We start from the raw sequence: 24,524 nt of genomic DNA on the forward strand, positions 1-24,524 counted from the left end.
GTCATCCAGTGATATATTGTTTGTGGAAAAGAGAGAAGGGTGCTGCCCACGGTAGGGCTGAAATCCGTCAGAGATAAACTCTGTAATATTACAATGGGATTCTTCTGAGTTTATCTGTTATCTACTGTGTATCCTGTGCTTGAATGGCTGGCCCATGGCTACACAGCAGCTTATTTATATAAACTAAAGTTGTGTTTCTGAAGTAAACATGCCAGTTTTACCAGTGCAGGGCAACAGTACATTATATTGCCATCCCATTAAAACACTTTTAATTTTTTTATGTTACTGATCCTTTAAATTAGTAGTCTTATTTAACCCATGTTGAATATGCAAAATAGCATGTGCCGGGAACCTGACTGTACCTTGTAACCCTGTTTAATGCCATTCACAAACTGTGGGCTCGGTGGGTTCCAAGTGAAACGGATGGCTGTAGAATTGACTGCCTCTGCTTTTACATTCTCTGGAGGTACTGTTGGCACTAAAAAAAAAAAAAAAAAAAAAAAGATTATCAATAATTTATACTATGAAATAGATCGTGAAGATACGTTATGGGTTTTGTTTATTTTTAAATCACTGATTGTATATTATATAATCATTTAATAGCATTCATTGATATAGTTTTAACCTATCAAATAATGTAGAAATATTGATTCTGTGTTCTACCTTAAGGCAGAGAATTCGGAGAAAAGAACCAGACATCATTAAAATCAGCTTTCAGTATTCTTTTCAGTGCTCACTAGATCAACTTCATAGCTCCCAACTAGTTCTTAGGTCAGATTCTGACCTGAACGAGTTGATGGCATGAGAATGCAGATGTGAAAGACCTAGGTGCTATATTTACAGGCTAAGAAATGTACCTGAATATTATTTTGGCTAAATAAAACAAATTATGAAACTTTGATTAAGTAAGACTAAGGCTTAGTTCACAAATATTGTTTAATATTTAAGAACAAAACAGTACTTGTGTTAAATCATCAATAGACTGCAGAAATCTTTCCCCCAAAAAAGGGAAATATAGATCAATAAATGAACCCCATGCTATTCTCATATGAGGAGTTTCTCACCTCCTTGCAGGGTCCATTCAGTCACTTTCCCACTAAACACTCCCAGCCCAGCACTGTTGTATGCTGCCACCTCAATTTCATAGTTGGTCCAGATGATCAGGTCCTCCAAAAGAAGATGGCTGTTGTCTGGACTGGAAAGGTTCTGGTACTGGTAGCCCACAGGGAGGCCAGAAAGGCAGTACCTAGAAGGAGAGGGAAATTGAAATGAAAGCCAATCATGATGGATTTTGGTTGCAAAAAATATAGAGAGTAAGAATGATTATAGATGTGGAGAGTCCCAAAACAAAACACACTTTGTGGAGCCCCATTATTTATATACAGTGGAGATGTCCACTTTAACAACTCCCAGTACTTCCTGACGACCTTCCACTGTAGCTGTGGGGGTGCACCTTGGGTAACAGTGATACAAAGTTTTACTGTTTTATTGCTGTCTGTTACCATCCTGCCTTACTATAGTAATCAATACATCACTCTTTCTACCTATAACTGTTGCTGTGCAGGACCCAGGGCAGAAAGGAAACAGACCCTGGTAAGAGAAAGAAGGCATACCACAACAATATGATAATTACATTATTTAATCATGTTTGCTCTTCCACTTCAGTGTGCAATGTTCCATTCTAACTCATGTTTGTCCTTCCTGTTCAGTTCAGGACCACACATTCTAGCTCCTATCCAATCTATTCCTCATCTTCTTCTATTTACATTCAGCCATAGCCTTGACCCTTTCAAGATATACTAAGCAGTAATTAAATTTGTAAATAAATAACGACTGTTTATCATAGGAGAAGGTAAATCGTGTTCACTGTTGTGGCTAACAAAGTCCTTTATAAAACAATATCAAAACAGCCCTGTTCCCTGCTGTCTTTATGTCTAACCCCTGAGAGTCTTGGGGGCAAATTCACTAAGCGCCGAAGCGCCGAACGCTAGCGTCAATTCGCTAGCGTTGGGCATTTTCGTTACTTCACTGGCGTAGATTCGCTAGTGTTACTTCGCACCCTTACGCCTGGCGAATTTTCGCTACGGACATAACTACGCAAATTCACTAACGCGCGCAGTGTACTGAACGCTACCTTTTATGCTAGACTTCCTTCGCCACCTCAGACCAGGCGAAGCGCAATAGAGTAGATAGGGATTGCTTAAAAAAAAGTCAAAATTTTTTCTAAGTCCCAAAAAACGCTGGCGTGTTTTCTACATTATGGGTGATAGGCTGAAAAAGATCGAAAATTTACGAATCTTAGTGAATTTGCCCCTTGGAGTTACAGTTCCTTCCATCTCTAAATATGTGTCCCTGTTCTGCATGTTCTCTCTCTTTCTAATACAATCTTATTCATTCTCCCACTGCTCTGCTTATCTCATTTTTTGATTGACCCTCCTTTTCACATTCCCATTATTCTTTCTCATATTGTCTCTTTTGCTCACTATTGCCTTTAGTTCAAGGATACTTTATGAGCATGACTTTTGTACATAAGTTATACAGCTCACAGAACAATATCACGAAGAACACAGTGATGGGCACAAAACATAGGGAAAATAACAATACTCAGGGTAACTGATGGGATGATACAATAGAATGCCAGAGAATGGCGAACTTTGTTTTTTAAGGTGATGCATGTTCTTGTATTAAAGGAACAGTAACACAGAAATGAAAATATAATGTACGGTTGTGTTGCATTGGTAAAACTGATTGCTACAGAAACTCTACTATAGTTTTTATAAAGAAGCTGCTGTGTAGCCATGGGGGCCACCATTCAATGCTGATAAAGAAGAAAAGGCACAGGGTACACAGCAGATAACAGATAAGCTCTGTAGTATACATTAGGATTCTTCAGAACATATCTGTTATCTACTGTGTATCCTTTGCTTGAATGGCTGCCCCCATGGCTACACAGATGCTTGTTTAGATAAACTATAGTTGCAATTCTGAAGCCAACACCAGTGCAACACTACAGTACATTATATTGTCATTCCTTTAAAACACTTTAATTTTTTTGGTGTTACTGTTCCTAAATCCTTCTACACCTCTAGGCCTGGTGGTTTGTGATGTACCTAGCATTTCCTCCTTTTGACTCTTTAATCTAGCATAAAAAGTAAACTTTTACCCTTCACATTACTGGGAAGTTATACTGTACCAGGCAATTATGGAGGAAAAACATTAATGATTGGCTTGTTTGGCTTTTTAAAACAATAGCACTTTAATTCATGGAAATCTTTATTTTTTTTTATTTTTACAATTGTTTACAATGTCCTATGGATAACCCAACAATTACAGTAAATCACGTCTTAGAAACACTTGCATGCAGAGAGATTGCTCTACTAATAAATGTGCTAAAATGAACCAGTGCAGTTAACATTAGCAACCAATGAACTAGTTTTGCATGTCTACTCTGTCTACTCTAAGTTAGAAAGTGAATATCATACTGGTGGTTGGTATTTTACCAAATACCAATTAATGGGAAGCAAAATGGAGGCCGAGAAAAACTGTACCCCTTAAGAGAAGAGGCTAGTTGCATTTTTCCTGGATATTTAAATAAATGTGCCTGAGAATAGGGCTTTTTGTTAGCCTGACCAAACCATTGGTCACCCTACTTCAACTGTCCCACTTTTTGCCTCAACCACACCTCCCCTCCTGTCTGATTTTTGTCCTAATTGCAATTCTATTTATTTCTTATTACAAATCCTGCACATTGTTTTCATTGCAGCATGGAAATAAAACAGAATGGGCACTGTATGAGAAGAGAAAACATTGGGCAAAACAACTCATGCCCCCCTGCCATGTGTGCTTGATTTCACCCACCTTACAACATAACCCTTAAGGATGCCATTTTGATGATTCTCTGGGGGAGGCTGCCACTGGATCATAATGGACTGGTTAGTGCGGCCACTGGCTATAACATTTTGAGGTGGAGCACTTGGGGGCTCCTCAGGGAGTGTAACTCTGTGGGGAGGGAAGAAAAGAAGCAGTATAACAAGATTGTATAACAGATAAATAAGATTGTATAACAGATTTCCCAGTGTAGAGAGTATGGCAGCTATAATTTCCCATTCATTGGCATCAAGCCCCACTGCATTTGTTCATGAGCAGGACTAAATAACATTTTTAATGCTTTAAATGGCTGCTAAATGCAGTAAGAATAGTGGATGGGCACAAATAATGGATTGCTGTAATCAATGGTTAAGGAAAGGTCTCCTGTAAGAACACAGACAAGGGGTTTGATGTACTCTGCTCTGATAAATGCATCTGCACATTTCCCAGCTTGACTCTAACTGAAGTTTAATGTTGTTACACTAAATCCTGGGCTTATCCTCAGGGGCAAAGCTTCACAATCACCACATTTGGAAATCATAAAAAACCAACAGGATGGTTTCTGGTAGTCTAACTTCAAAGTGCTTATTTTTGTTATGGAACGGAGATCCTTGGCAGATTCTGTTCAAACACCTGTAGCAGTAACTGATGTTTGTATCCAACACTCTGTATCGCTTTGCCTTAACACACTTTATACTTCACAGTTTACCCTTGGCTGTTAAAACATTAATAACGTTTTACAACACATGCAAGTAATTTTCATTCTGCATCTATTTATGTCACCTTGGCTGACTAGAAGACTGCTCTATCAAGCCAGCACCTTTTTCATACTAAAGTGCCCTAACAATGGTACCGTTCTGTGTCTTTGCTGAACTGCCCCTTGCCCACATCATTGGAAGCACACAGGCGAAACTGGTAGGAACGTGCTGGAATAAGGTTTCGCACAACTAAAGCAGTTTGTTCAGGATCCACACTGCCCAGTAGGATGGTCCAAGGTGCCTCTGTGTAAAGAGTAAAACAGTTTTCTTTATAGAAAAATACAATTCTTAGGTGTCCCCCAAGCTCCATATAATTTACTTTCTTTGCAAGCATATATTATATTTGTGAGACCATTTACAAGATGTTGGGCTTCCTTACGCTGTTGTTGGATCTGATTACCTTGTTATTACTTCTTGTTGCTACACAGACATTCTTATACGCTTGTCCTTGACCTACACAACCTAAAATTCAACCAAATCTCAATACCAGATTTGGCACATTCCTATTGGAGCATCCCTCTAGTACACTGGCAGGCCTGACTGATCATGGTTACAAGCACATATATAAAGTTGTTAATTGCCCATCATCCCTAACATTTGATAATAATTTTGGAAGCAAATAAATGTATTTTTTTATTTTTTTTTCTCTAGGGTGAAACTCTATGCATTATTCCCATACTAATATACACTGGGAAATAACAAGCAGGCAATAAAAGCAGAACTTCAGATGCTGATGACACCACAACAAAGTAGGGATTCAGTTTGGGATTCGGCCTTTTTCAACAGGATTCGAAATCGCCGAATCCTTCTGGCCGGCTGAACTGAACCCGAGTCCTAATTTGCATATGCAAATTAGGGGTGAGGGCTGGAGTAAAATCGTGTGACTTTTTGTCAAAAAACAAGGAAGTAAAAAATGTTTTCCCCTTCCCACCCTAATTTGCGTACTCAAATTAAGATTCGGATTCACTTCGGTATTCGGCCAAATCTTTTGTGAAGGATCTTTTGTTTAGCGGATAAGCTAAATCCAAAACAGTGGATTCAGTGCATCCCTACTACATAGGGGGCATTTCCATTGACATCTGAGAAAACATCTTGTTGCTCTTTTTTTAATCGTGTGTGTGTATGAAGGAACACACACACGATGAAGGTAGTGTCTGCTCTAGGGGTTCAATACTTTGGGGCACTAGATGGGATATGATATCAGTAGGCAGGTGAAAGAGACGCTAAATCTTTCTGAATACTTCTCAAAAATATGGAATGCAACAAACAGTGGCAGTGGCATAATCAGACATCACAGGACCAAACAATACAATTCTTAGGTGTCCCACAAGGTCTATATAATTTTCTTTCTTTTTCCTGCAAGCATATATTAAATTTGTGAGAACCTCTACAAGATGTTGGGCTTTCGTACACTGTTTTTGGATCTGATTACTTTGTTCTTACTTCTTATTGCTACATAGACATTCTTATGCACACAACCTAATATTAAACCAAATCTCAAAAACAATTTTGGCATCCCTCTAGTACACACTGGCAGGTCTGATTGATCATGGTTATAAGCACATATATACAATTGGCAGTAGAGGCCCTGATCTGATAATCTGACAGTTGTCGGAATACTTGCTGGTAATTGTATTGGCAGAGTAAAACTATGGCTTCAGCATCAGCATAGTTTCATACCTAATATTATGTATTAAACATTATTGCAGCATATTTACCTGTCATTCCAACTACTGTAGCCTGTGAAGATGATTTTTTATTACTAATAACAGATTGCCTGCTGTCCCTAACATTTCATAATAATTTTGGAAGCAAATAAATGTATTTTTTATGTTTTTTTCCCCCCAGGGTAAAACTCTAGACATTGTTTCCATGTACTCCCAATATACACTGGGAAATGTCAGCAAGCAGGCAATAAAAGCAGAACTTCAGGTGCTGATGACACCACTACAAACCTGTCTAGCAGGGGGCATTTCCAATGACATCTGAGAAAACATCTTGTTGCTCTTTTTTTAATCGTGTGTGTGTATGAAGGAAGATTAATGAGGTGCATGGAAATGAAGGTAGTGTCTGCTCTAGGGGTTCAGTCCTTTGGGGTGTTAGATGGGATATAAGATCTGCATATGATATGAGCAGGCAGGCGAAAGAGATGCTAAATCTCTCTGAAGGCTCCTCATAAATATGGAATGCAGCTTGCCAGGCAAAGTCGCCTGCAAATAAGGCAGGGCTCCATTAACCCTTGTGTGACCACAGAAGACCAGTGTCTAGCTTGCTGTTCTAACACATACTGTTCATATTCGTTGGAATACATAAATAATTGAACTATTTTTGTTAAGAACATAAGATTATTACGTAACATATTTTCACTCTGTCCACCTGCAGTGCTTTTATGTAAAGATCTGAAAGCTGATATGATACATTTCCTGCAGGATGCTGTCATATGAAGTTCAGCAACATATAGGATATTGTTTAGTTAAGGGATGTGCTGACATCCAAAAATGTGTCCCCATGATTTAGGTAGGTTTTCATTATCCCCCTGAAAACTGGCATGCAAAAGTAACTTTGTGCATAACTGGTCCCAAACCATTATTTAGGTTGCAAATCCAATCCTCCCCAACTTAATTTGGGTTCCTTAAGAAAAGAATTTAGAAACACTGCTGTAGCATATATTTGTGGACATAGAGGTTAAATAACCCATAGCAACCAATCAACCTTAAGCTTTCATGAACATATTTCAACTTAAGGCGCCCATATGCAAACACACTGGGGATTCCAGTTCTGTCAAAAGCATTGCTCTTCCTGACCAATATCTTACAAGGGTTTGTTTAGATCAGGAAGGCTGAAAGATCCCACCAGTGGAGGCCATGGATGCAGCAGATGACTTGTCTGCATAATGTCCCATGTGGTGGTCCAAATGTTCAACCAAGGGTCGGAGTGATTGTATCAGCTCAGTCTTGGTAAAAAAAATCAAGAGGATCTTACATGTATTATGAGATTTTTGGCAATTATATCAGATTTCTCATTGGTTGCTATGTGTTAATATTATTTAAATAGCATCATAAGTCATTAAATGAGGTTTTTCAGTTTGTATCTTAAGATGGCCACAAAAAAAAGAATTAGGATAACTGTGATTTGGCTTCAGTGAAGCAGGGTAGGTTGGCCTGGGCATAGCCGGAATTATGAGGCTCTGTCATTTGTACAAACATTGTGGGTAAAACTGCGGCCTATGCCCTTCATTGCTTCCATCACCGCAGTTCTAAATGAATGTGCTTCACTGGATTTCAAATGACAAGCAGAAAGGCAGTTCAATCTTTGTAATACCTCAAAATCCAAAGAATAAAAAAAAAATCTTTTATAGAGGGAGAAAGTAATATGGCAGCCAAAGAGTTATTATTATGATCTGCTTTGCTATTCCACTCTGTGTCTAGATGCTAAGCCATCTATCTACAGGACGTGCTTATCTGCACAACACAATGTTATTGGGAGCTGTGCCTCTCATACCAAGTATGTCTGCTATAAAAATGGAAAAAATTCAATTTACAGGGGAAAGGGAGTAATGTTATAGGGTGCTAGGGTGAATAAGTATTCAAACACATACGGGATGTGTGGTGATATAAAGTTACACAGCTGCTGTGATAAAATTGTAACTATATGTATGTATTGTTTAGCTATTTTTCACCAAGTCAGCTGTAATTTTATACAATGAGTGCATTGGACGTCTCTGCGCCCATGTATGAAGGGTCGGTAAATGCTACCAAGTGGTGGCGTTGGTTACTGCCCTGTAAAACATTACAGTCTTTCACATCTAACAATTTTTTATTTTAGAATGCAAAATAATTGTCTTAATCCTTTTAACGCACATGATATGCATCAGGGAGTCAGGATTCAGAAAGGGGAGCTACTGAGCTGACCTGGGTACTGTCTCTCCATAAAACAGAATGTTTAGGGAATTAAACAGGTATCAAATTTAATAAATACAGCAATTCCTGAAAAAATGTAAATGGATAAATACTATAAATACAGATTTTTCAGTATTCCCTACTTAATATCTCATAAATCACCCCCTTGGCTTTGGGATTAACCTTTTCAGTTCTATAATCTATGATAAATACACTTGCTCTGTGCTGTGGTGTTTAGGTAGTTGTTATTGAACAACGATTTTGAACATAACAAATGGGAGTTTGCATTTCATCAAAAAGTAAAACAATGCAACTTGGACTTTCCTTGGCTCATATACTGTGGAGATGTGAATGGTACAGCTTCAAATTGTATATAATATGTACTAAAATCTGTCACACTGGTTTTAATGCAAGTGTTCACATGGACTGACAGACCTATGCTGGGTGAATGGTATTCCTTTCTGTTACTTTTCCTCTTCTCCATTAGGCTGGCCACCTAATGCACTTTCCTTTCTCTACTCTAAATCTGTCAGCACCTGTGAACCATGCATGTAATTAACTAGCTTGTGTTAAAAAAACCTAACTGCTATTGTGTTACATTTAAATGTGTAAGATAAATGCTACAATGTACACATATGCATAGGAAATGTAATTTGTGGTAACTATATTGTGAAGGATTTTAAAATACAGCATGATTGCAAATGCAGCTTTGAAGTTAAAAGTTTTACCTGTGATACAGCCTGGTGTGGTGGCTTGCACCTCTTAAGAGGCAGGCCAGCAGCACTTCCTGGAATTTAAAGGGAATGCTGCAGTGCATGTTGGGAGTTCTGACTCCTATAAAAGCCTGGAGTGATTAGAAAGCAGGGGAGTCATTTGTAAAGCACAAGTTGGAAGTGCTGGCTTAAACAAGTGGTGCTGTATGATGCAGAAATCATTTTTTTTATGTGTAACAGTCTGCTTTTTGAACTGTTAACAAAAAGTTTCTTATTGTTTTTTATGGAGGTCTGGAAAGTTAAATAAACCTCTGATTTTTTTTTCATCAAGAAGAGTATTTTTCTTTGAGAAAATGTCCCCATGCCTCACATATGGTGTCAGAAGTGGGATGGTTAATGAAGAGTATTGCTCCAAATACATCAACTTAAAATTAGAGGAATTATGTACAAGACCCGTACCTGGCGTACTGTAGCAGGCAAAGAAGCTGTGAGCCAAGGTGCCAGACCTAAAGTAAAGCAGACTAAAATGGCAAGTGGATCTGAAAAAGAAGTGGAACTAGAGGGCGCGGTTCCAAGGAAAAGTAAAACCACTATTTCTGGTGCCACAGAAAAGATTGATCCTGCACTTCCAGAAAAGACTTTATCTGAGAGTATTACTGAGTTGATGAAATGGCTGACAGTGCAGCAAGCTGAAGCTGAGAGGAGACATCATGAGGAAACAATGATGTATCGGACTGAATTGCACAAACAGGATGAACGCTGGAAAGATCTGATCCAGATGCTGAGACCAGAGCAACCTGTAGTCCCTCCTCGACAAGTAGCAGTGTCTCCTTGGAAAGACCCAAAGCTAACAAAAATGACTCAAGAAGATGACATTGAGGCCTACCTTACAACATTTGAGAGGGTAGCACTTGCTTGTATGTGGCCAAAGGAACATTGGGTAGTAAGGCTTGCTCCATACCTTACAGGCCAAGCCCAAATGGCCTACAGTAATATGGAGATCCATGAAGCAGCACAATATGATCGGGTGAAAGAGGCAATCCTAAGACGTTATAATATTAGTGAGGAGACTTACAGGCAGAGATTCCGTCAGTTAAAATACTCTGCTGCTGATAGTCCAAGGGAAGTCTTCACTCGTCTCACAGACCTGTATATAAAATGGATGAAGCCAGAACTGAAGACCCATCAACAAATTACAGAGACAATTGTAATGGAACAATTTGTTAAAATTTTGCCAGAGGATGTCGGTTCATGGGTGCAGAAACACAGACCAAAAACTGCTGAGAAAGCTATTTCATTGTCTGAGGACTACCTACTTGCCAAGAAAGATGCTGGTAGACATACCAGGAGGTTCCAGCAGCCACAAGTGCAAAGTGAAATAGCAAAGCAGGAATCTAAGGCACCAGCAAAATCTGATTTAATGGGAATGGTTTGTTTTGAATGCCAAAAAAGAGGACACGTAGCCAAGTTCTGTCCCAAGAAGATTAAAGGGCTTCAACTCACTCCTCTTTTTGTGGTTACAGTGACTACACCATGCCGGCACTACTTAATGGACACCCTGTAAATGCCTTGTTGGATACTGGAAGTAAACTCAGCTTGGTAAAGGCTGATTTGGTCACTCAAAAGAAAGTGTTTCCAAAGATTCCAATCACTTGTGTGCATGGTGACACAAAAACCTACCCAAGGTCACACATTGATTTACAAGTTCAGGAAAAGATCTTCACAGTAGAAGCTGCTGTTATTCCTAATCTTCAAGTTCCAGTTATACTTGGGAGAACCGCTCCTGGGTTTGATGACTTATTGAAAGGTGAAGAACAACTCTGTGCTGTGACAACCAGATCACAAGAGAAAAAGGAAGAAGATCCCAACGATGCCTTGGGACATATTTTTCCTTTTCATGAGGATATTGTGGTATCACCCTCCCCAAAGAGACAGACTCTCCCAGCACAGCAAGTTAATGTCCATAGGAAGAAACTTGTGATGAATCCTGCCAAGGATACAGGTGACTATATAAGTATCGGACTATGGGACACTGATATTGCTTTAGAACAAAAACAAGATGATGGTTTAAAATCTTTATATCAGCAGGGTTTAAAGAACTGTAAACCAAATGAAAAGGGACTTGTGCCACCCTATTATCTAGTCCAAGATGAAAAACTGTATAGGGTATGTGTTCACCCCAAGACAGGAGAACGTGTAGAACAGTTGGTGGTACCTAAAAATTTACAGAGCAAATAGTGAGTTTGGCTCATAATATTCCCATAGCTGGTCATTTAGGTTACAAGAAAACCTTAGCTAGAATCCTTTATCGGTTCTACTGGCCAGGGGTATATGACCATGTTATAGCTCATTGCCGTTCTTGTCCAGAATGCCAGTACACTGCTTCTGTACCCCCTAAAGCTACCTTGGTACCACTACCCATAATTGATGAGCCATTTAATACTGTTGCCATGGATATAATTGGTCCATTGGAGAAAAGCTCAAAAGGTAACCGGTTTATTCTTACAATAGTGGATTACTGCACAAGGTATCCTGAGGCAATACCAATGAGAACAGTTACAGCTAAAAGGGTTGCTGAAGAGATTTTGAATGTGTTTAGTAGAGTTGGGCTACCAAAACATATCCTTACTGATCAAGGTAGCAATTTTACATTGAAAAAATGTAAATGGATAAATACTATAAATACAGATTTTTCAGTATTCCCTATTTAATATCTCATAAATCACCCCCTTGGCTTTGGGATTAACCTTGTCAGTTCTATAATCTATGATAAATACACTTGCTCTGTGCTGTGGTGTTTAGGTAGTTGTTATTGAACAACGATTTTGAACATAACAAATGGGAGTTTGCATTTCATCAAAAAGTAAAACAATGCAACTTGGACTTTCCTTGGCTCATATACAAACAAAGCAAAGTGCTAAAATGCAGTGCTCATTGATGCCATGTATCACTCAGTTTGCCCTTCAGCAGTGTCGGACTGGGACACCAGGGGCTCACCCAAAACCTTAGACTAGGGTCCCACTCTCAGTACTATTATTCTTCCTCTCCTCAGTCAATCTCTAGTCTCCTATTCTCTTTTCTATTCTCTATTTAGCCTCTTTGTTCTCATAAAAAGGAATGACCACGAAATAGGCCAAATGTTTAGCAGCATGAGGGCCCACTGACACCTGGGCCCACTGGGAATTTTCCTGGTATCCAGGTGGGCCAGTCCAACATTGCTCTTCAGCCAATGCCCCCCTTCAACATGCTCTAAAGAATTATGCGCAATGGCGGGTTAAAACCCAGAAATTCTTAGAGTTATAAGGTGTGGCTTCTAGCTGCCCCTTGCAACTGGCCTTGCGCTGCCACCTGAGCCAAGGTTCTCTCCTTGCATCTTGGAAGAAGCGGCCCTGATACTGGCCACAGCTTTTAAAATTTCAAACAGTGGTAACACCAAATGAGTAAAATCATTTACCAAATGAGTAAAATAGCATATACCTAAAAAAGAGTCCCCTGCCAGTCTGTCCTTCTGCCAAGTGCCCATTAATGTCCTCTAGTGCAACCTCTTAGTGCAGAGGACCCACTGTAAACTGTAACCCCAATAGCCAATTTCTACTGAGCAGTCATTCCCAAGGGCCCAAACAGTATGTCTGTAATAGGCTGCCACCAAACCAACCAACACTGGTCATCCACTTGTGAGATTAAATCAATGCTCCAACGCATGCTTTATTGTGGCACATGTCACGCACCCTGCCAGATTCACAGGGGCACTGACAAGCTATGACAAAAACTTTTATGGGAACCAACTAAATTTTTCTCACTAGACCCACCTCACTATTAATGCGAGCTAATAACTGGTGTACCCACAACGCTTTGTGACAAAAAGAAAACAAAAAAACTAAAATAACAAAACCTACCCATGTCCTAGTGAGGGTGGGAGAGGACTTTTTATGCTAGTCAGCCTAAAATGGTGGGCAGCTCCTATTAACTTAAAACTTAATGGAGTCTAAATGGACTAACCTTTGCTCCTTCTACACTAAACCTAAAAAGGGTCATGTCCCCTCTTTCAAACTGCTATCCATGGCTCACAAAATGGATGTATTTGTGCATCAAGTTGCACCCAACATAGAGCGCACACAATTATAATGGCATTCTGAAAAAACACAGCATTGTGGGTGAAACACGTGCCTAATTGCATATAATCATTGCACTTCATAACGAGGCTTCCTTAATTTAGGACCCCCAATTTTCCATAGTTCTTTTTTTGTGTAATTCTACACTGGTAATGTTCCATTCTTTAGTAATACTGATTGACAATTGTCCCGGTGGAGTCTCAAATCACAAGCTACCCAATCTTGTATGCAGGAAATATAACTAACTCCTAATTGACATATCTTTAAGCTTGGTTTATAGCTAACAGCCACTATGCTTTTTTCCCACCCTTTACTAATTTGAATGCTCACAGGTTTTGTCAATGAGGAGTCAGATGACATGGAGTAAATTTAGAAAATTGGTAACGAGTTTGTAAGACACTTGTCAAACAAAATAGAGGAGCCTGCGTTAACTACACTTAATGAGAAATATGACACTGTCAGTTTCCCTGAGAAACAGTAGGAATGTGATGGATTGTTAGGCAGCCAATTAAAAAGCGTACTGTCTTTTTAGGAATGACAGGATAAATAAAATGTTGAATCTGTCAAATCTGATTTAAACTTAATGGGACTAGCTACTTAATCGTGCATTTAAAAGGCTTTGCTTCAGGCTTATGTTTTCAGTCTATTATGCCCCATAGGAAACAATAAAACCAAATTCTAAAAAGCAACAAGGAGCTACAATTAATCTCCTTGTGCAACACACCCCTTTTTGCTCAAAGGCTGGCTCATATTTTAACAATATTTTCACTCACTGATACCAATGCATGATCCTCTTTGAAATAATCAGCTTGTTTCCTTTGATGAAATCAGAAATAGTAAATTAAATATTTGCACTGATGATGTCACATGACTGATCTGTAGGGTCTCCACTAGTCTTTAATGGTAACTGAGAACCCCAACTTGGAATCCTGAAAGCCTTCTGCTAAGCATATACACAAGTACCTTGCTCCTTCTTCGTCTAAGCTTTATTCAGCCACTGATCTCCTGTAGCTAATTGCATCTAATGCCCTATCTGAATTACTGACACTCACTGAGCAATGCGGAGGTACCATCCAGAACTCAGCAAATTGATCTAATAGAAAGATGCAGAGAGACAAAAAAAAGCATTTTAATGTAATTTATGTATGAGTTTAAGGAAGTTTTTGTAACAAGTGGTGATGAGCGAAATTTTAAGCCAAGTTTCATCACAAAAATGACGCCCACAGACTCCAATAAGACAAAAAATTTGACACCCATAGACTTCAATGCATTTTGGCAAAATTTTTGCCATTTCACAAATTTTTGGCAAAGCAAAACGGTTCAGATTTGCTCATTAGATTTGCTCATCACTAGTAACAAGCATTCACTCATGTATGGATTTTCAGTAAGGCGAGGGAAGACTAAACCATCCCAAACCTGGCTGATAATAAAGAAGAGTTTAAGTCCAAGATATAAGTCCTAGTACAGCCTCAAGAGGATTGGCTAGGCTTGTGGAAGAAATTTGAAGCTTCCTGCAGCCTAGCCAATCCCCTGGCAGGACTGGGACTTGCACTTTGAGGGAAAAAACGCTGAAGTTTAGTCTGTGTCTACTGCTATGATTAACTGTGCCTGTTCCTGGGTTATGTGTGTCAGGGCCAGAACCAAGCTACTTTTTTTTTTCTTTACTCCTTTCTTTATTCTCTTCTGCCCCTTTTCCCACCAACCTGGAAACTGTAAAAAATAGTAGCGCATACATATCAAGAAAATGCATAACCACAGAAATATGGGGGGGGGGGATACAGTAGTGGCACCTGCAGATGAGAAACTAGTAAGAGAGCAACAGATTAATAAGAGGGTACATGGGACATCAGATTTGGGGGAGGGGCATCCAGAAAAAATTATGTGTCAAATCCATCTCCCCAATCACTAAAGGGATTCTGTCATGATTTTTATGATGTAGTTTTTATTTCTAAATTACACTGCACATAATTCCATATAAAATGTAATTCCTGAACCAGCAAGTGTATTTTTTAAGTTGTTATATTGGTGTGTAGGCAGCCATCTCAGGTCATTTTGCCTGGTCATGTGCTTTCAGAAAGAGCCAGCACTTTAGGATGGAACTGCTTTCTGGCAGGCTGTTGTTTCTCCTACTCAATACAACTGAATGTGTCGCAGTGGGACCTGGATTTTACTATTAAATGCTGTTCTTAGATCTACCAAGCAGCTGTTATCTTGCGCTGCGCTTGCTCTTTTAGGAAACGGATTTCAGTGCAGAATTCTGCTGGAGCATTGATTCATTTTGAAAAAAATATGTTTTCCCTTGACAGTATCCCTTGAAACACTATCTCTTTTTCTGTATAAGATGCCTAAAATGTAAGTTACCACAGCCATTCACTGTTTATTATGTGTCTGTGGCCTCTCAACCAATATCTCTCCCTATATGATGTGTTTCAGTTGTCAGTAACCCCCCCCCCCCCCCTTGCTTGGGGTGCCTATACTCAGTTGTTTTTGTTGAACAGTGTGCTAGAGAAGCTAACTGATCTCATATTGTTAAGTGGTGGGAAGGAGGATTTGCCTTTACCCATTACTCTCAGTGTGCACTAGATCCTAACCAAACCCTGAACTTTAGCTACTTCTAGGATTCATCCTGCAGCCCCAAGCTGGTGTTGAATTATACCTCTCAATATCCTTAGATAGGCAAATGCATTAAGTGGGTGTTGTCTGAGCATAATATAAGTTTAAAGGGGAAATTGAAGCTACTCTATGTCTGGTCCTTGCAAAGTAGATAATAGAATCCCCTTTGTTTTCACTGTTTCTCAAAGCAGCAGTCTATTATGCAAAAGGATAAGCACAACACATACCCATCTTGCCACTAGCGAGAGGCAAAGAAATATCTTGGCCATTTGTTTATTTATTATTGGGTATGAAAAGGGGGTCATTATAAAAATAGAACAGCATGTTGTACTCACCTACCTGTCAGAGATATTAAATTCTAGAGAGTTAGCTATCTTAGACAGTACAACACAGTAATTGCTCTTTCTTCCATGACATTCCCTGAGTTTACAGGACATAAGCAGAAAGGTAAAATCAAAGCATCCTGGTAAGGAATGCTTTAAGTAGCATTCCCAAGCATAAAAATCACCCTCCGTCTATGTACTCCGACATGGCTGTTTACCTACCTTCTTATAAGCCTGTAATGGTCAGTGATGTGAATTCACATTACAGGATCAAAGTGTAGCCAAGTAATCCTAATAATCCATTAAAAAGCAAGTACTTTCACACACTTACTGTTCTCAGACACCTCCAGGATGTAACGAAGGAGAGGACTATTCCCATCAAAAGGCTTGGCCCAAGTTAGATTTATAGCTCTGGACTCTACAGAACTTAGCATGGCCACTGTGTTCTCGGGTGCATGAGGGAGCTGCCTGGAAGTAGAAGGATATCAGGACTTGTGAGTATTGCACCTGTCCAAGATTAGCAGATACCATTTGCTACAGATGAAAACATCTGCATAGGTGAAATGTTCATTTGGTGTGGTAATACCTGACACGTAGGTGAGCACTCCTGGAATCATTCCCTCCCACAGACAAAACACGGCAAGTGTATGTCCCAATGTCTCCAGACCAAGTCTGTGAAATGTGCAAAGTTCCATTCTTGTCCAGCTGGAGCCTTGGAGAGTTTGCTACACCGACAGGGAACCCGTCCTTCTCCCACACATACCTACAGGTAGAGAATTACAAATAACTATAGGTACCCGTCAAACTATCATTATCTCTCTGTATATATTATCTATGCATCTATATATTTTTTTTTACTGCTAAAGGGCTTTGCTTGCCTGGGGCTGGTACAGAAGCCCAAAACATAATGTACAACATTTCTAGCCTACTTTCTTAGTTTAACTTTCCTTGTCCTTTAAGGCACCTATCATCCAAACTAACTTCGAATGCTTATCTTTGCCTTATCTGCAATAAAATACTCAACATTTCTGCTTGGTAGGCTGGGGGCCCCTTGTGCTGGAATCAGTCTGTTGTACCTGGGAACACACAGGGTAACCTGGGACTCCGACTGATCAGCCCATGGGTGGAATGCATGGATACATTAGGATCTGCCTTCCCCTGATTTCCGCCTGCTAAAATGCCTTTTCGAAGTTTCCTCATGAGGCAATTATGGGTGACTTCGGAAAATGAAGCGTTCCGTGTGCCTGCCCCCAGACGATTTACATTTTAGCCAGCGGAAGCCAGGGGAAGGCAGATCGGGGAGATTAGTCGCTGTGAAGAAGGGGAGATTTGTCGCCTGGCGACTAATCGCCCCAAATCTGCCTGTGTGGCCAGACCCTTACATGTGGCAACACAAATCTGAGCATGAACTAACAGCTTTACAGTTTAAAAATGACACCCTAGTTATTCCTAATATGGCTCCCGCTGTCAGTCTGGGAGGTGTGTGTGTTTGCAGCTCATTAATATCTCATAAACTATACTGGACAAGGCATACAGACTCATTTTGAAACAGGTTTATTAACCACCCAATACAGTTTGGTGGATATTGCAATCACTATGGGGCTCATTTATAGAGACTGAGCAAATTTGCAACTGAGCAGTAACCAATAGCAGTAAGTAGCTTTTTTTCAGCCAGCTGCAAGTACAATTTAGAAAAATGAAAATAAACATCTGATTGGTTACCATAGTTTTTCAACCGGGTGCAATTTTGCCCAGTGTTTATAAATGCCCAGAATCTCCTTTAACAATGGTAAAGTATGGTTATATGAATTAACTATTCGTATTAATTACTCCAGTGCAAGGTTTACCCAGAATAACCAGACATTTACTTTCAGCTCTACTAAAGCTGACTGTTTGTTATGGGTTATAGCACTGGAACAAATACTTTACGCCCTATATCACTGTAAAACTGTAAATATTTATACAGACAAATATATGCAATTTCCAAGTACATTATGTTCAACTGGCATTATAAATCACAGAGATTCAAATTAAATGCAAAACTAAGTGAGGCAACTTGCCATGCTGTTTCTATATATTGCTAAATGCAGCACTAGCCTGGCTTCTGCTTCAGACCCTTCACTCAATTAAAGAGGGTTAAATGACAATAGGAGGATAGTTTACATGATTTACGTATAACTCGATTCGGTTTCTTTTCCACTCCACATCAAATTTTTACACAACACAACTTATTGGGTGAAAAGGCCGCAGCTTATTTTATTATACAACAGCCGCTTAACTTATTATAATGTTATTCAACATAACATATTATGTTAACATATATGTAAAACACACTAGCCGCCTAAGGCTGCATATAACAATGAACCAAGATTAACAACACTTATCCTGACCACTAATCCAATCTCCAACCTAAGGCTAAACCTCCTCCACTTCCTCACTTACTGTGCCCCCTTTTTCCCAAGCCTAGCCCCAGGCCTATTCAACTCCAAACTCACCTATCTGCACCGCCCACTTTTTGGCTACCCATTAGGGCAGGCCCACTATGCCTAAAGCTGTGACAACATATATCCCCCCATCTCTTCCAGGTGGGCAGGAGGGAACACTGACTTCTATGATGCTTCCACAAGGTAAGGGTGACTTCCTGCACCTTTTCCTGCTATTTAAAGCCTAAGCCCATCCCATTTTCCTACCCCATGTCTCCATTTCTATACTGATTTCCCTAAGAAAAGCCAAATTCAATGCTATGTAGAAATCCTACCTGACACTGATGAGCCTTATTAAGGAATTTTGGCTCAACCATTGCCAGGGTGAAGCTTTAAACCAATATGCCTGGCATTAACTGATATGTAATTCACAAATAAGGAAGTTTCTTAATTAAACAAGTATATTCCAGAAAAAGGAAGGTATTTCAATAAGAATTTTTTAAATATTTTTGTAGCATAGACTAGGCCCAGCACCCAGCATGCAGGACTTCATAAATATGCCACTAGTATGTAATTATTGTTAAAAGGGCCACCATAAGTGGGCTATAGGGGGTACTGCAGTCAGAGGGCCCATGGCAGAGGGGGGCACAAAAGACATAAATGTGTGATTTGCTTGTCACAAATGTCTGGTAATAGTCTGAACATAGGGGACACCAAGGAGCCTGGAGTAAAATTGTGGTGCCTTGCTCTGCAGGAAAGTACCCTGAACCAGTATGGCTTTTAAAGAGCAGTAATGCTGGCCCGGGGTATGAGGTAAACAATTAGGGTGCATAACCAATTGGCACCCCTCAGTGAGTTGACGTTTCCTTCTTCTTTAAGGAAACAGGGTAATCATGTGAAATTGCCTTTTTCTGTCATTTTGCTAGATTACACAATTCATATGTTTTACCCATGAAGATTTCGGTTTGGCCCAATGAAGAGGTAATTACAGGCACTTTGTCAGCTGGCCTGGTTTTAGTCATAAAAAAAGACTTTAACTGAAACTTTTGGCTAGAGAGAAGGTTATTTTAAGTAGAAAGAACCATTATCTAAGGCTTTAGACAATCTCAGCAGATTCCAATTACCCTCTATGTATAAGCTGAGCACTTCTAATTGACAGCAATATGAAGATATTATTTACATCTATTGGGTTTGGAGATTTTCCCTGATGAAGATCCTTCCTAAACTTTCTCTGTGGTCTCAGAATTCACTAGAAAATTCTGCCTTAGATGATCCATAACATGTAACACAATAATGAATACTGCCCATTAAAATATTCAATAAGGGTGAAATTAAGATTCATTTTAATTGATTCATGTTATAAACTCCTATTAAATGTACTGTAGGTTTTTTCCCCTTGCTGTCAGGGGACAAATGTTAAATGACGTGCCTGGTCCTGTGATCTTTTTTGAACATGCGTCACTTCTGCTGAATAAAAGCAGGTCGCTCGCTAGGACTCTCTATATTGTACTGTTTATTGCAAAATAAACTATGAAAAAGTGCTAAGTCTTAATTGATTTGACCTTGGTTCCTGGAAATGGACTTTATGAACCTCTAATATGACTTACAGAAGGGTTTAGTGGAAAACAATGGAACCACAATCAAGTAACATCGCTCTACTTTTTGACGAAACATGGTATTACCACAAATTATTAGGCTCAAGACATACAGAAAACGAGATAATAGGGATGGAACAAAAGGCATCAGAACATTTCAATCACCTACTTTATATCCAAAGAATGTTTGGTTACAGCGACTTACCTGATAGCTACATTTACATCATGAGACACCCCACAGGACATGGAGGCTTTGGTCCCTTTTATAATGTTCTGGTCTGAAGGTGGGTTGGTGATTCTGGTTCGAGCTGTGACGTTAGAAAAAAACCAACATATTAAGTCCAATGCATCCTTGCATTCAAGGGGTGTAGTATGATGCAAAAGAGGTTTAGTATGATTCCAAAAGCAAAAAGATCATGTTTTTATGTAACCACTTGTGTGTTTCTAGAGAACACTGATACATCTGCAGCTATTGCTAGAGAACCAAATTCAAAGTGACCACAGCTGTGTATAGAGCCCCAATAGGAGCATAACAAAAACAAGCAATTAAATGGATGGGACTAGACATCAGGGTAACCTGACTGTAGCATTTATGTTATTGCTACCTGACTGTTTTATATCTGTGAGACATTACATTCCTCCCCCAACTTCTACTGGCCTGATATATATCTACTATTGTTGTAGCAATGTAGTTACTATCCATTCTATCACTAATGTAACCCCCAACCACCGACATATTTAAACTTTCCTCTTACAGAAATGCTCATATCAGTACTTCCTATGTATAATTTGTATTAATGGTCCAGCAGTGTGTTAGAGCTCAGGGCTGCTCAAAGCTTACCAAATGACATATATTTTCTGGGTCTGTGCCAGTTCATCAACACTTTCTTGACTGTATGAAAATGTTCCTGTCAGGGAAGTGTTAATAAATTGGTGAAAAACAAAATTGCTGGAGATCTTTTTGTCTTTCTCTCAAGATTGGAAAGTTCAACATTCTGGGTACCTCAGGAAAGCAGTTTCAAAAGACCATCCTGCAGACTAATCACAATCAGTCAGTTTAAACTTTAAGGGAGTTATTTACTAAAAAACAATTTTTTTCTGGTCTGGCTTTTTGGGGCAAAAACTTTTTACAGGAAAAAAATCTCGATAGAAGCCTGAATCTGAAAAATTCACCATCTCAAACCTGTCGAGATCATGGATAAGTCAATGGCAGATGTCTTTCCATGATCTGATTTATTTGAGTTATTTTAATGATAAATAAGGCAAAGTCATGGATGGGAGTTTGGTCGAGCTTTGTTTAATAAAAATTAGAAACATTTGGATTTTAGTAAATAACCGTTTAAAAGTTATCTTCCCAAGTAGTCAGACAGGGAGCTGGCAGAGGTGGTGAGACAGTAGTCATACAGTCTCCATCTGCTTCTTTTGGCTCTCCAAACAAATGCTGTTTAGCTTTTGTGGATTCCAAATGGTAAAATATCCAATCAATACTGGTTGTGGTTGGCCACATTTTATTGTGTTCTACCCCCACACTCCCCCCAGCATGCAGCTTCTTCACTGTGCTTAAGGTATTATTTTTTTCTTTTCTGCTGACAAAAAGCAAGCTATATGGCAGCAATAACCACAAATATTAATGCAGATACAAAAGACAGAGAACATTTTCTATGCGAAAAACAATCAATCTTCTCTACTGTGGATTGTACAGGGAATTTTTGCCCTTTAGAAATACTATGCATTGTAATGTTTGAACCTAGCAGAGCTATATAAGAAGAAATACATAATGTTAATATATTCCACAGTTGCCATGGTAACCAACATGGCTCCTTGACAACTGTCATATATGCACCTTTCAGTTCCATCATTAAGGCTCATTATGCTGTGTGGTATTTACAAATGCTAAAACAAGGAGTAGCGATACATAATTTCTGTCTCTTTCATCAGGAATATGATCTATAAGCTCCATCTGACCCAATAACCTGAGCTGCGCTATGAAGCGGAAAGCAGAAACGCAGGTGCCGTGGCCTTGATTTATTAAAATGAACTTAAAATGAAGTTGAATCACTACAGTATATTTTGCATCTCATTCATAAATATGCATGGTTTAAAGAAAATCATTAATTTCCAATCTATAATGAATGTAAGAAGTCAGATTTACGGGGGGGGGGGGGGGGGTTAAACAGTAAAATATCTTTGGGGTGGTGTGTATAACTAAGGTGTAGGTCCAAACCAATCCTTACCCCTCCTTGCAGCACACCCCCAATATTTTAAAAATAACAATTGCCCCCTGAGTGTGTCAGCTGTGTGGCCTATATAGTATGAGTACTGTGCACTTCAGAATTCCTGCTTTTTGACATAATGATAAATAAGTGCATCAATCTAAATTAGTGGTAAACTATCTGCCCCGAGGGATTTACAATAGCAAACAGTGCCATTGTACTGTAACAATTTCCATCTGCATTGTACTTGTGGATTTCTCAGTTGCAGCTATCCCTATATAATCAACTACCAGCAAAGTGGTGGCCTTGCCCCACTAATATGTGACAACATCCCCAATAGGGTTACCACATTTACAGTGTCGGACTGGCCCACCAGCATACTAGGAAAACTTCTGATGGGCCCAGGTGTCAGTGGGCCCTTCTGCTTCAAAGTATTTGTAACATTTTCATGTTCATTCCCTAATTCTTCATGGAAACAATTGGGCCAAATACAAATACAAAAAGCTTGGAGAAAGGTTTTCTGGTGGCTCCTGGCATCCCAGTCCAACACTGCACCTTTATGAACATTTTTTACAGGTACAGGCAAGTGAGGTTTTAAGAATGGGTCGGCATACAAATCTTAACAGTATTACAAATTTAGGCAATTTGTAATATCGGCCCCAGCCTTGACAGGTGTTTTACTGGCTAGTGGCTAGGTCACTAAAATACTGGCTGGGTGGCAACCCTAATTCCAAAGGGAATTAAGACTATACAAAGGCTATAGGAGGTTAATAACTAAACTGGAAGGAATAGTGACTGCTTGTGACTAGCTTTTTGGCAGGCACAGAGGGTAGGGTTGCCACATGTTCGGATTTCACCCTGACAGCCCATTTTTTCCTAATTTGGAAATCCGGACAGGACATTGAAGTTAATGGCATGGCGATCAACCCCTACGTCATCAGCCCCTCCCCTGCCATCACCAGCCCGCCCCTCACATCACCAGTCCGCCCCCTGATGTCACCAGCCCCCCTACATCTGAAACACTGTCGGACAGGCATGCCAGAAGCCCACCAGAAAGCTGCAGACCCACTCTCCAAACCGTTTCTTTCGATTTTCATTCAGTTTCTTTATTCTTTAGATTGCTTCTCCTTACATACTAAAATCTATCCTTTCCTCTGTGTGAGTAGTGGCCCACTAATGCGTGGGCCCATAGGTAATTTTCCTAGTATCCTGGTAGTCCAGTCCAACACTGATCTGTTAAATATTATTACACCTTCATGTTAGCTTAGGAAAAAAACGAATAGGTTGTTATTGCACAGTTTGTCTCCTGGCAAAAGAAATATCAGAAAGAGTTGGCATTGAGTAATCAAAGACTGTCTGCCTAGTATCTAGGAAATGGTACAGGAAGAGTTGGAAACTGTGCTTACCCCATACGATGATATCAGCAGAAGCATCATCAGCCCCCCGAGAGTTCGTGGCAGTGCAAGTGTAGGTGCCAGAATCAGAAATATGGGCAGGGTTTATGAGCAGACTCCCGGACTCTAGCAAAGTAAAACGCGGTAGCTGGATTGACCCACTGGCCAAAATCCGATCACCTGATAAAATAAGTTTAGTGGATGTGAAAAAAGTTATATTACAAATCTTTTTGTGTATAGTGTTCTGCCTCTCCTGAAAAATAGTGGACATTATAAAGAACATGCTGGAAATCTGCACTATAAAGGAACACTCCATAAACACCAGTCGTTGCATTTATCAAAATATATGCTTCTCACTACTATATTATCCTCTTTAAAAAATGCAAGCAAAGAGGAGTGGCGATGGCAGACATTTGATCTCAATTAATCTGTAAAGGACATAGAACAGCATTCATACAATCTGCAGGCAGAACCTATCTTTATCAAATCATCAATGATGCATAGAGGAGGGATATGATCTCCATTCATTTTTATTAAGCCACTCAGTACAGAGTACACTGTACACAGACCAATATAAGATGCCAACAAATTAAATCGGCAGCTTATTGGCCAAT

The 24,524-nt window shown here is 39.5% G+C and overlaps 1 protein-coding gene across 2 annotated transcripts in view; it reads right to left on the minus strand.

The window, feature by feature from the left end:
- sdk2.S (sidekick cell adhesion molecule 2 S homeolog) overlaps positions 1 to 24,524 on the minus strand; it is a 410,822-nt gene that overhangs the window by 42,348 nt on the left and 343,950 nt on the right. The window contains exons 11-18 of one of the 2 annotated variants that reach the window (XM_018238320.2): positions 23,923 to 24,090; positions 20,509 to 20,611; positions 16,872 to 17,048; positions 16,617 to 16,753; positions 4,721 to 4,868; positions 3,859 to 3,999; positions 1,065 to 1,246; positions 363 to 478 (exon numbers count right to left, since the gene is read on the minus strand). In XM_018238320.2, coding sequence (XP_018093809.1) covers positions 363 to 478; positions 1,065 to 1,246; positions 3,859 to 3,999; positions 4,721 to 4,868; positions 16,617 to 16,753; positions 16,872 to 17,048; positions 20,509 to 20,611; positions 23,923 to 24,090 — 1,172 coding nt within the window. Of the gene's footprint in view, positions 1 to 362; positions 479 to 1,064; positions 1,247 to 3,858; positions 4,000 to 4,720; positions 4,869 to 9,252; positions 9,313 to 16,616; positions 16,754 to 16,871; positions 17,049 to 20,508; positions 20,612 to 23,922; positions 24,091 to 24,524 lie in introns of those variants that run through there. The other variant, XM_041578178.1, reaches the window with a different exon arrangement.

This window comes from Xenopus laevis, chromosome 9_10S, assembly GCF_017654675.1.
Source record: "Xenopus laevis strain J_2021 chromosome 9_10S, Xenopus_laevis_v10.1, whole genome shotgun sequence".
In the NCBI taxonomy this organism is placed as follows: domain Eukaryota; kingdom Metazoa; phylum Chordata; class Amphibia; order Anura; family Pipidae; genus Xenopus; species Xenopus laevis.